This window comes from Grammomys surdaster, unplaced genomic scaffold (assembly GCF_004785775.1).
Source record: "Grammomys surdaster isolate TR1022 unplaced genomic scaffold, NIH_TR_1.0 216, whole genome shotgun sequence".
In the NCBI taxonomy this organism is placed as follows: Eukaryota; Metazoa; Chordata; class Mammalia; order Rodentia; family Muridae; genus Grammomys; species Grammomys surdaster.
Genome location: NW_021604661.1, coordinates 1,455,294 through 1,467,936, shown reverse-complemented (window position 1 = coordinate 1,467,936; position 12,643 = coordinate 1,455,294). Strand labels below are relative to the sequence as shown.

General features: G+C 42.3%; 1 protein-coding gene across 2 annotated transcripts in view; it reads right to left on the bottom strand.

Moving 5' to 3' along the window:
• Window positions 1-1,299: 1,299 nt before the first annotated feature.
• Gnl3l (G protein nucleolar 3 like) overlaps window positions 1,300-12,643 on the bottom strand; it is a 33,077-nt gene continuing 21,733 nt past the window's right edge. For both annotated transcript variants that reach the window (XM_028772667.1, XM_028772666.1), the window contains 3 exons: window positions 9,857-9,984; window positions 6,298-6,520; window positions 1,300-3,989 (listed from right to left, as the gene is read on the bottom strand). In XM_028772667.1, the coding sequence (XP_028628500.1) occupies window positions 3,907-3,989; window positions 6,298-6,520; window positions 9,857-9,984 (434 nt within the window). In that variant the 3' untranslated portion in view covers window positions 1,300-3,906. The remainder of the gene's footprint in view (window positions 3,990-6,297; window positions 6,521-9,856; window positions 9,985-12,643) is intronic.

The window sequence follows — 12,643 nt, the reverse complement described above, 5'->3', positions numbered from 1 at the left end:
CCAAGTATATATCTGTCAGTGCATGCATGAAATTCTCAAAAAAAAAGTAATGAAAAGATTTTTGAAGAAAGAGTAATTGGCAATATTGTTTTTAATGTTCATCATCCTTAGCCAATGGGGTTTCAAAATAGCTCCTTAAAACTGCTTTGAGCCAGGCAGTGGTGGCGCACGCCTTTAATCCCAGCACTTGGGAGGCAGAGGCAGGCGGATTTTTTGAGTTTGAGAGTTCGAGGCTAGCCTGGTCTACAGAGTGAGTTCCAGGACAGCCAGGGCTACACAGAGAAACCCTGTCTCGAAAAACCAAACCAAAAAAAAAAAAAAAAACTGCTATGAGAATCCATCTTATCCCAGTCAGAATGGCCATCATCAGGAAAATAAAGGACAAGAGATGCTGGTGAGGAAGTGGGGAAAGAGAAAGCATTAGGCACTGCTGTTTGGAAGGCGTAACTGGAGTAGCCTCTAAGGAAAGCAGTATGGAGAATCCTCAGGAAGTTAAAAATTCAACTACTGGGGCTGGAGAGGCAGCTCAATAGTTACAAACACTTGCTGCTCTTCCAAAGGACCAGAGTTTGGTTCCAGGCACCTATATTACAACCTGTTACCCCAGCTCCAAGGAATTTGATGTGTTCTGGTATCACAGGCAAGTCCCACACATGTGGTATTCACTCTCACACATATAAACCTTTAAAAAGTACAACTATCAAAAAAAAAGTACAACTATCATACAAAATGACTGAACTAATTCTTGAATATATACTTGAAGGAATCCAAGTCAGCAGAGCACAGGGGGAGCTGCACATTCATGTTTATTGCTATACTGTTTACAAAAGACAAGCTAATGAACCAGCCAAGATCTCCATCAACGGGTGGGTAATGTGTATGTGTATGCATGTATATATACATATGTGAGTGTACACACATGACGTGCTGTATAATGTCAAAACCAATGTTCTGCACATAAATTTTAAAAGTTATGTTAGAAGCCAGAGAAATGGCTCAGCAGTTAAGATCATTTTGCTTTTGAAGAGGCCCCAAGTTCAGTTCCCAGCAACCACACAGTGGCTCACAACCAACCATCTATAATTTCAATCCATGGGATCTGACACCATTTCTGGCCACTGTGGGCACTTAAACCATGCATGTGGTACACAGACATACATGCAGGCAAAATAATAATATTTTTCAATGTACATTAAAAGAACAAAGAAGTTTAGCAGTTTCTTAGAATGTTAATATATGCTTACCATGCATTGCAGCAATCCAACTCTAGGTAGTAATGCCAAAGAAATGAGTCTCACACAAGGTTTTATAGCAGCTTTATTCATAACTTCCTCCTCAACTGTAAAGAATGTCATCCAACTTGGGGTTGAATAAGCAGTAAGACATCCACACAATAGCATATGAAACAGAAGTCAAAACTATTGATATATCCAGTGATATGGATCTCTAATCTATAATTTATAACACACTATTCTCAAAAGTTACATACTATTAAATTCCACTTACAACTCTTTTCAAAAGACAAGCCATAAAGCGAAAGTACAAGTCAGTCACTGTCAGGGAAAGAACAAGATTTGACTATAAAATACCAGGAATGATGGAGGGGAGGCTAATAGAATTCTTCTGTCCTATGTTAATGATTACTCTTCATCTATTTATCAGAGCTCATACAACTGCATCTAACTTGAACGTAAGGTTTAAAAGGAAAAAGCTAAAAGCTTAATGCCATAAAATAAGTCCCTGTGAGACTTATGACATTCATACTAAGGAACAGGAAAGAGGTCTGTGCCTGCTAGGATCTGAGGATGGGGGCAGGACTATACTACAAGGGACACAGTAAGTTTGGGGACAATGTCACAAAAATTCTCTATCTTGATTATGGTGGCAGACCAACCCTGTTAAAAGGTGTCCAAACTTACAGAACTTACAATCATAAAGGATGGGATCTATTATATATTAATCTATTAAAAATGATTTTTTAAGAGGAGAGTAAAGACCCAAGAAATTGTTTTAAGAATAAAGAAATAGCTAGGCATGATAGCAAACACCTGCAATCCCAGCACTTGGGAAGCTAATCAGGGGGCTAAAAAGTTCAGGACCACACTGAGTTATATGGAGAAGACTCTCTCTCTGTGCATGCCCATGCTACCCCCCACCTTGAGATACACTCAAATTAGACTATCTAGAGTCCTACATTATTTTGCTTTGCTTTGAGATTGCCTCTTGCTCTGCAGCCCAGGCTGGACTCAACTTCACAGCCATTTCCCGCTTCAGCATTCTGAATGCTCAGACTTCTGGCATGAGTCACCCACCTGGTTTTAGTTCTATTTTATTTTGACATGATTATATTCCCAAGAATCTAGATGCTTTTATTTCTAATACATTATTGTCTACCAAAACTTAAGATGAGATCAGTGAATTAAGTTGCACATCATTTAAAGAGATTTAGAAAGCATAATTTTTCATAAAATACTACTGTTGTTTCAAAAACATAGTAAATATATTTTAAACACATGACAACAGAAAACACCAGAGTGGTGCTCCTTTGTTGAGAAGACAAAATAATGCAAACCAAAAGGCTAGCATAAGATTTGAATTAGATTCAAGTTTTAAACCTAGCACACTACCATTTCATGTTGATGTGAGCATATTCTGTCAGCTTTCTGAGCCTTAACCCCTTCCTGATAAGGATATATTGAAGGTTAAAGGTGGTAACTGGATTCTCAGAGTTTAGTAGTTTGTGTTCATGTCTAGCCATTCAGAAACCAGGTATGGTCTATATTTCCTGAATAGCCTGCAGCGAATGGTTTTCCAACTTACTATGATAGGTATACCCCTTCTAGACTCTTCATCCTCTACCTTATTCCCAGACACTTCCAGAGACAAAAGACTCACCACTCTCCTCTCCTCCTACACTACCCAAATGAGGACCCAAATGGAAAATACATAGGCAGGACCCTTGGCACTGAGATCCTGTAGGATGATAAAAAGGAAGAAGATCACTCATGCAGGGAGAGCCACCACCTCAGCCGCCACTGCCACCATCACCAGGTTTCTCAGCAGTCTAGCCTTTAGAGCATTTACCTGTCCAAGAGGTTAACCCTTTTCAGCCTAACTCACAGGGTAGGACACAGAAATTTAGAGTGCAAGGTACACTATCAGCAGTTAGACTCTGCTTATTTGCTTTTTTAATAATTACAAATTCTTTTTGTTGTTTTATTGTTCGTTTTTCGAGACAGGATTTCTCTATGCAGCCATGGCTGCCCTGTAACTTCCTCAGTAGACTAGACTGCCCTGAAACTCATGAGATTCACCTACCTCTGCCTCAAGAGTGCTAGGATTAAAGGTATATGCCTAGCTGGACCCTGCTTATTTATTTTTGGGCTGTTTTGTTGAGAAAGGATCTTGCCAGATAGTTCAGGCTGGCCCATAACTTAGAGTCCTCCTAGCTCCAGTCTCCCAAGTGTCAGGGTTACAGGTATGACCATGCCAAGAGTCTGCCTTGTAAAATACAGTGGGAATTGGGAACGGTGGCAAAAGCCTGTAATCCCAGTACTTGGGAGGCTGAGTAAGCAGACTCCCCAATGATAATGATGGATGGTGATGATGATAATACTATAGCTTGGTAATAGAATGGCTGTCTAACATGTGTGAGGACCTATTAGGTTCAATTCCTGGCACCACGAAAACAAACACAAAGTCATTTTCAAAGACAGGAAGGATTAAGTAGAGGGTATTGGGGTTTGGCAGCTCCAGACTTTTGATAAGAATGGAGGGCACTACAGCAGAAGATATATGATATAGAGGTGTTCTACTATGTAAGTACATCAGGGAGAATGGAAAGGCATCTGGATTCTCCCATCCCACAGGAAGCAGTACTTGCAGTATGAGGGGAAGGTCAGCTGCTCAGTCACCAGCACAGTCATCGGAGTTGCCAGAGAGGTCAAGCATAGACATCATGGAGTCAGACAACTTAGTGGCAATTTTATCTGTAGATGGAGAAATACAGGCAATCTTTGGGTATCTGGCTTAGCCAACAGGCCTGCCATAACCAGCTTATCACTAACTTGGCCCATCCCAACCTTCCAACTGGCTCATTTACACATCTAATCATTCAACAAAACAGATGGGCCATTAAACTTGTCAACCTCACAGGGAGATCCATTCACCTATAAGCGATTACCCCAGCATAGTTTCTTTCTCATGGTTTCAGACTCGAAGGATTCCAAGTATTTTTGTGTCTTCTGAGTACTAAACTAGTAACTTTCTTTTACTGTGTGAACTTAGCACTCCTCCATCACCCCTACCGACCCTCAATCACTCACAGTAAAGGACTACACCCTAGTACTAGCTTTGAACTTGAATGCTTACCACTCAGTCTCATCTTCAAGATATACTTGTTCCTCAGGGTTCCCTGAGACTTCTCCAGGAACCCTCTGCTCATCGGTCCTATCTCCAAGCTGGGCTAAGCTTCCTAGAAGTGCTTTTGTGTGGGCCTTAGAGCGATTGTTCTACACTGCCACTGTTTGTTTTGTCTCCTCTCTGCTCCCTAACAAGACTTGACGTTTAAGGGTAAGTCACCCTTGGATTCCCAGGACTCACTGTAGAGCCAGAACAAGATAGCTATAAAATATGGCCTAGCTAAAAAGAACAGATGACAGAGTCAACCAACACTACCTACATTTTTATATTTTAACCATGGATACTGAGGCATGAGAGTACTTACTTTTATTAATGCACTGAAAACTGTTTTCTTACTGCTCAGTAACCATGGAGGATAACAAAGCCATAGCTTTACTACAAATACTGTAGTATCTTCATATAACCTACATACAACTTCCTGCATAACAAGATTCCTTATCATACCCAATATAATACAAAGACTACAAAACAACTGCTATCCTGTCATTCAAGAAATAATGACAAGGAACATAGCCTGCACCTATTTTAACTTTAAAAATGTATTTAGGCAGGTGTAGTGACACATGCCTTTAATCCTAGCACTCAGGAGGCAAAGACAGGCAGACTCTGTGAATTTGAGGCCAGCTTGATCTACACAGTGAGTTCTAAGACAGCCAGGGCTACACAGTTAGACCTTGTCTTGAAAAAATTATTTTTATGTACATGTATGTGAACCACATGCTAAGTGTCTGAAGAGGTCAGAAGAAGAGTTGGATGTCCTAAAACTAGAATTACAGACACTTTTGAGTCATATGTGGGTACTAGTAACCAAACCTGGGTCCTCTGCAAGAGCAACAAGTGCTCTTAACAATGGAGCCATCTTTCTAGCCCCTAAAAGATGCAATTTCTTCCAAATGTCTTATATTTCAACTTAATTGAATCTGTAGTACAGAAGCCACAGATATGGAGGTTACTATAAATAACCGAAAACCCTGAAGGGGTCAACTACACAAAGGACTGCAATGAATACAAAGAGATGAAATTCTTTTGTATAGTGATGTAGAAATATTCCTAAGATACAAGATGGAGAAACTATGAAACGAAAACTGTATGCTCAGTGCCAAGCATTTGTGTGGAAAACTCAGAACATATGACTTCTCCATATATCTGCTTTTTTTTTTTTTTTTTTTGGTTTTTCGAGACAGGGTTTCTCTGTGTAGCCCTGGCTGTCCTGGAACTCACTCTGTAGACCAGGCTAGCCTCGAACTCTCGAACTCAGAAATCCGCCTGCCTCCCAAGTGCTGGGATTAAAGGCGTGCGCCACCACCACCCTGCCGTATATCTGCTTAAGAAGGGCAAGCTGCCTATGACAAAAAGCCTTAAGAGATTTTATTGTGTATCCTCTGGGTTTTGGAAGCACTGACTATTTTATAGAGTACAAATGATAGTATGCATTCTACCTAACAGACAGGAAGCTCCCAAGAAATGTGGAACCATGATACACAGACAAGGGCAGTGGTTCTATAAGTGTAGGCTCTAAATTTCTGCCTTAACAAACCCTTCAGGTAACATTGATGCAAGCTAAAACTCTGAGAACCACTTGCCAGTCCATGAGTTTCCTAATCCCATCTCTCCAACTCTTCCATAGAGAGACACATATGGAGATGTTCACCGGGCAGTGGTGGAACACACCTTTAATCCCAGCATTTGGGAGGCAGAGGCAGGTGGATTTCTGAGTTCAAGGACAGCCTGGTCTACAGAGTGAGTTCCAGGACAGCCCAGGCTATAAGAGAAACCCTGTCTGGAAAAAAACAGAAAAAAAAAAAAGTCCTTAGTCCTAGCCCCAATCAGCCCCTATTTTCCAAAGCACAGGAATGGTCGGTCAGGTACCCCTACCTGAACGCTTCTGCAATTTTTTCTTATTCTTCAAGGCAGATGCCAGAGCCTGGCCTTGTTCAAGTGGGTCTGTCTCCAGGATCCTCTGCAACATCGGGCGGCGGTCCACAGAACTGACCTCTATTACACGGTTATTTTGGGGGCAATGGTGGTCCACATTGCGTTTAGGCCACCCCATCTGATTACGGTTTGGTTTGGTGCAATATCCAGTGAGATTTCCAATCTGGGAAGAAAAATAATAATAATGGTAGGGTCTTGATCTCTAAACACTCCTACAGAGAAACCAAATATAGGGATAGGTAAGAAGGAATCTACAGCCAATTATGGCTCCACCATATTCTAACTGATGCTTAGAGAGCCCGTGTAGCCTCAATTTGTTCATCTGTACAAAAAGGTGATCAATGGGTAGCTTGCAAGGCTTTTTGTTGTTTTTCAAGACAGTTTCTCTGTTTAACAGCCCTGACTGTCCTGGAACTCACTCTGTAGACTGGCCTTGAACTCATAGAGATATACCTGCCTCTGCCTCTGGAGTGCTGGGAAGGCTTAAAGGTGTATGCCGCCACCACCTTGGCTACAAGGCTTTTACAAGAATTTGAAAGAGGAAAGGAAGCAGTGATGGTTTACACCTGTAATCTTAGCAGTCAAGAGGCTGAGGCAGGATTGATATAAGCATAAGGCCAGCCTGGACTAGATGGATGAGTTCTAGGTTAGCTTGTGCTACAGAGATTGTCTCAAAAAAAAAAAAACCAACCCAGAAAAAAGTATTTACTTGATTAGTGACAACTGATCGTACAATGTTCCTTTGTTGAAGTAACCCTTCTAGGCCTTACTCAGGTAGTACTTTTAACACCTACTTTGGGCCCACCTATATGGGACAAACCTGGGAACAAAGAAATGTTAGACTTACTTCCACCTTCAGTAAATAACTAGGCTCAACCTAACCCAAAGCATGTTGTCTACCCATCAGGGCAGTATGAAGGGTATCTGTGTGGTGGGTATATGTGAGTAGTAAAACCAAATATTAACAGAGCATTTCCTATGTATCATGTACCAATGTAACATAAATATACACATACCTAAGGAAGTACACAGTCACATAAACATGATTCAGGCAACAATGGGTCACATATGTGACAGGGGCCTGCCATAAGCATCTTAGTTTATGGAAGTACACTCTACAGTATTTCCACAAGGAAGATCCTGTCAAGGTAGGCAGGCATGGTAGCATACTCGTACAGTATTTCTTGGGAGTAATGGGGAGGTCTGTTGAGGGCGTTGGATAGAATCTGGAACTTGTAGCACAAAAATGGGAGACTACTGTCAGTTTCTAAGAAATATACTACGTTCAGGGATTTATGGCTCAGTGAAAAATATTATTTTGGAAGGAAGCCTTAAATAGACAGGTTTGTAGATTCTTTTAGGCATGGGAAACTTCTAGCACTATGTGAGCACTATGTGAAGATGGGAATAGTGTGATCCTTGCCACTACACACACATTCACACCTTACCTTTTACTGATTAGAGGTGAGTTTCCTGCCTGGCCAGCCTGAACCCCTTTCTTTCCGAATGACTATTCTCATTCACTGGCATGGCAACAAAGGATGTTGTTAAATATTTCCAGATATTATGTCACCATGAAAAATAAGAGATCTTGAAGTAATTACTAAAAAAAAATTGTAAGTGAACTAAGTACAGAACAAGGGGAAAAGCCTCCTCTATTTTAATTAAAATAGTTACTTGGGGCTGGATGTGGCTCAGTAGTAAAAGGCTTACCTAGTATATAAGAGACCCTGGGTTCAATCCCCAGCACTGACAAAAAAAATTATCTCAGCTTGGCATAGAGTGCACACACCTTTAATCCCAGCACTTGGGAGGTAGTGGCAGGTAGATATCTCTGTGAGTTCGAGGCCAGCCTGGTCTATAGAGTAAGTTCCAGGACAGCCAAGGCTACCCTGTCTCAAATTTTAAAAACAATGGTTATCTCAAACTAGTGTGTGTGTGTGTGTGTGTGTGTGTAAATAAATACAAGAAGATAGGTCTGAAAGGACATCCCAAAGTCTGATAATAGTGACTGTCTCCAAAGAGGGAACAGAGTGAGTGGGGGATAGAAATAAGAGACTTTTCATTGTGCAGCCTTCAGCCCATTCTCAATTTTAAGTAATAAGCATCTGTTACCTAGTTAAGATGTTTTACTTCAATATATAAAACTAGAGAGGAGATTTGACCCAAAAATGAAATCAGGCAACCATCAATGCTTTTCTGTTGCCTTAAGGGTCAAAATCAAACTTAAGGTATGCATTCTGTGCTCAGACTCCAGATTCACCTTTTTCAACCTCTACTCCAGTCACCTAGTAGCACTAGCAATTCCCTCCAAATACCATCTCTTTGAGCCCTGTTTTGAGCCCAGAGAACTCAGCCTTCAAGATGGAGCTTAAGGGTTCTCTGACCAACTAACAAGTAGTACAGTTTAGGGCACTTAAATATAGGCTCTTCCCATGTTATTATTGCCCACCTATAATCACTCCCTCTATGTGTCTGAAATGAAAACTTTGGAGGAGCAGAGATGGGTGACTAAAAAAAAAAGATGTTGGAAAAACTCAGAGTAGCTGGGCAGTGGTGGCGCATGCCTTTAATCCCAGCACTTGGGAGGCAGAGGCAGGCGGATTTCTGAGTTCGAGGCCAGCCTGGTCTACAGAGTGAGTTCCAGGACAGACAGGGCTACACAGAGAAACCCTGTCTCAAAAAAACAAAAAAAAAAAAAAGAAAGAAAAAACTCAGAGTGGCCCAGCAATGGAGGAACATGCCTTTTGCAGAGGGAAGGGGAGGTGGATCTCTGTGAATCTGAGACCAGCCTGGTCTACATCGGAGCTGTTACACAGAGAAACCTTGTCTTGAAAAAGAAAATAATAACAACAATAGAACAGAATCATGTGATGCTGTGAAGGTGTTGTATAGCAAGCCAGGGAAAGGTATTTAAGCAGGGGAACTAACAGGTTCAGACTAGAACCACAGAATAGGCAGTCATGATGATACATACCTGTAATCTCAGCACTGAGTTGGGAGGCAGGAGGACCAGGTGTTCAAAGCCAGCCTGGTATGAGACCCTGTCTCAAACAGCAACAAAAGAAACCATGGAGCATGTCCAGGTAAGTTGAGGCCTAGTAGCATACTCTAGGATTATAGGAATCATAGAGATGATAAATTCTGACCATGTCTCAAGAAATATGGTAATGAATAGCTGTAAGATTTGGTGACTAACAGTGTATGGGATTCTAAATACTAGTCAACGGAAGGAGTCATCTGCTAATTGAATAACTGGGTGAGTAAGGTTGTGATGCCTGTGCTATGGACTGGAACCAGGGCTGGGAAAACTTGCTTGAAAGAGCTCCTTAGACATGTCACTGTCTGGCCAAAAAACACCAGGTCAAGCATCTACATGTCCATAGGAAGTATGTGAGTGACTCATACCTCAACACCCCTGGAGACATACACAGAAGGAACTGACTCCTTCCCAGAACCCTGAGTAGGAGACAGCTGCCATGAATATGTGCAGAGATACCTTATACACGGTGGATTTATTTTCAATGGCATCTGCTATTTTCACCAGTGGAGAATGGAGCCACCTGATTTCCATTTCTTTTGGGTCCATGTCACCCAACAGCTCATCGGATTCTCCCACGGCTAAGCCTATAATACAAACACCACTGTTAGAATCCTGGCTCCTCCTTGCTGGCAGCCCTCTGGTTAGGTCGCAGCAGAAAAGATGTGAGGGTGCCACCAGAGGCGTGGGAGTGGGTGAGGTTGTTTCTGCCTAGGGGCTACATAACAAATATTTAAAAGCATGACTAATAAATCCAAGCAGTGCATACCTGTAATCTCAGCACTCAGGAGGGTAAAGCAGGAGGATCATGTGTTCAATACCAGCCTGGGCTACATATAGGGAGACCCTGTTCCAAAATAAAAACAGAACAAAGGCATAGATATTATAGGATACTTGCCTGCTGGGAGTTAGCCTTAAATCAGCTTGCTATGTGAGAAACGGGAATTCCACAACTCTTATTCATAGGATTAAGAGAAAAACAGGCAGAAGGCATCTCTTGTACTCTGGCTAAAATGTGATAAAGACAGCCAAGAGGATTCCTTCCTCGAACCAGGCCCCTGTCCTCTTGCCCCTTGCCTAGAAGTGGCTTCCAGTGCAACCCTCAGCCATCCATTTCGCTTCATGCCACAGCACCCTCAGATCTCACCTCTACCGACTTTATCCCACCTACTTTATTGAATGCCTTCATTCCTGTTCCCTCTTCAAGATGGCACACTAGGACCAACTCCTTCAAATACTTTTTACCCATAACCTCTTTCCCACCCTCATCCTCTCCCTACAGTGATGACACTCCTCTTGCCTCTAAAAATCCAGGCTCCATTAAAACATAATTTCAAATCCCTCTCAACTGCCCACTTGACAGAATCAGAAATGAAAATTCAGCAAGCAGGGTAGCTTGCCACACATAGAAAGCAGGCAAGTCTTCTTGTCCTCACTTGTAATCCAGGACTTTAGAGCACCCACAGAAGGAAATGACAGAAATAGGACTGCAGGTCAAACAGTGCTTTCTCAACAGTTTCCAGACGTGTGACCAGAGAGTCCTAGGCAGAGTAGAGAATGAAGTAGGAACCACAGGTGATGTCTTTATACAAATATAAAGATAAAGAGATAGGGGATATGTTCTGTGAATGTGTGGTAAGGTATGGAGGAAGGGGATGTCTCAGGGGGCCCATGTCCGAGGCATCCCTTCCCCCTGAGAGACCAGCCACAGACAGTATAGTATAGAATAGTTTATTCAGGGCATGGGAAGAGGAGTTAAGAGGCTAGTAGAGGCTGGGGGAGGGGGGGCATGAGCACATGGAGAGAGTAGGAAGGGAATGGGGAAGGGGAGAGGGGACAGAGGGAGAGCAAGAAGGCAAGAGAAAAGGAGCAGGAGATCAAGAGAGAGAGGAGGGAGCAAGCAGCCCCTTTATAGTGGGCCAGGCCTATCTGGCTGTTGCCAGGTAACTGTGGGGAGAAGCATACCTAGCTGTTGCCAGGTAACTGTGGGGTGGAGTTTAGACAGAATGCTAACAACAGGCACAGACCAGGACTACAAATAGTAGTGTCTAAGCAGAAACCTATTCACCAGTTTTGGGAAGTCACACCTCCATATCCCCCAGATAGCATCTACAGAGCACTGATGTACTATATGTCCGGCTCTATTGCACTTGACTCTTTTCCAGTGCTGAGAGTTGAAACTGGGCCTTGTGAATACTAAGCACGAGCTATACCACTGAGCTATACCCCTGGCACTCATTTACAAATTAGATAAATCTACATAATACCTTTCTGGAACGGGTGCTACTGTTCTTATTTTACAAATGGTATCACAGAGACAGAGTCAAGTGAACAGACTTGCTCAATATCATACAACTAATGAGAAACAAAATTTAAATGTATTTAAATGCAGGTAGTCCACACTTATAACCACCTCACTACTCTGCTGAGGAATTTAAGACAACAGAACAGGAGAGCTAGCATCATCTATGCACCTTTCAGATGACTCTTTTTAACATGGGGTCTCACTATGAAGCTCTGGCTAGCTTGGAATTCATAGAGATCACCTCCTACTGCCTCTCAGGTAGTGGGATTAAAAGGTATGTTCCACCAAATCCAGTTAATACAATCTTTTTTCACTAGGATATCTTACTAACCAATGGAGGTTAAAAAAAAAATCTAAGAAAGCTGAGAAGACTGTAGAGCAGCCAGGTACAGTGGCATAGACTAGTACTCAGAAGCCTGATGGGAGAGGATTATCTAAAGTCCAAAGTCAGCCTGGGCTGTACAGTAAGCACTAGGTCACTTAAAGCTACATAGATAGTAAAATCCTGTCTAAAATGCCTAGAACACCTGTGGGTGCAGCTCAGCAGTGGAGTGCTTTAATAGTAAGCACAGGCCCTGGGTTTAACCCTCACCATCATTTTTTCAAGCCTGGGGCAATAGGGGGAGAATAGAGCGAAGGACCATTTAGTTATTTGATTCAGTTGTTTGGCTGCAATTATAGGCCCATGTAAACATACACAGCCATTTTTGAGCCTTTAATCCCATCAGTTGGGAGGCAGAGGTAGTTTATGGCAAGCCTGGTCTACATAATGAGTCACAGACCAGCCAAGGACTACATAGGGAGACTTGTCTCAAGAAACACAGACAGACAGACAGACAGACACACACACACGAGCTTTTTAAAGTGATGTTTCAACTCAAAAGAACTGGAGCCTCACTTTCAGAGAACCTAAAAGGGTTCCAGTTAGTCAGCCAATCTCC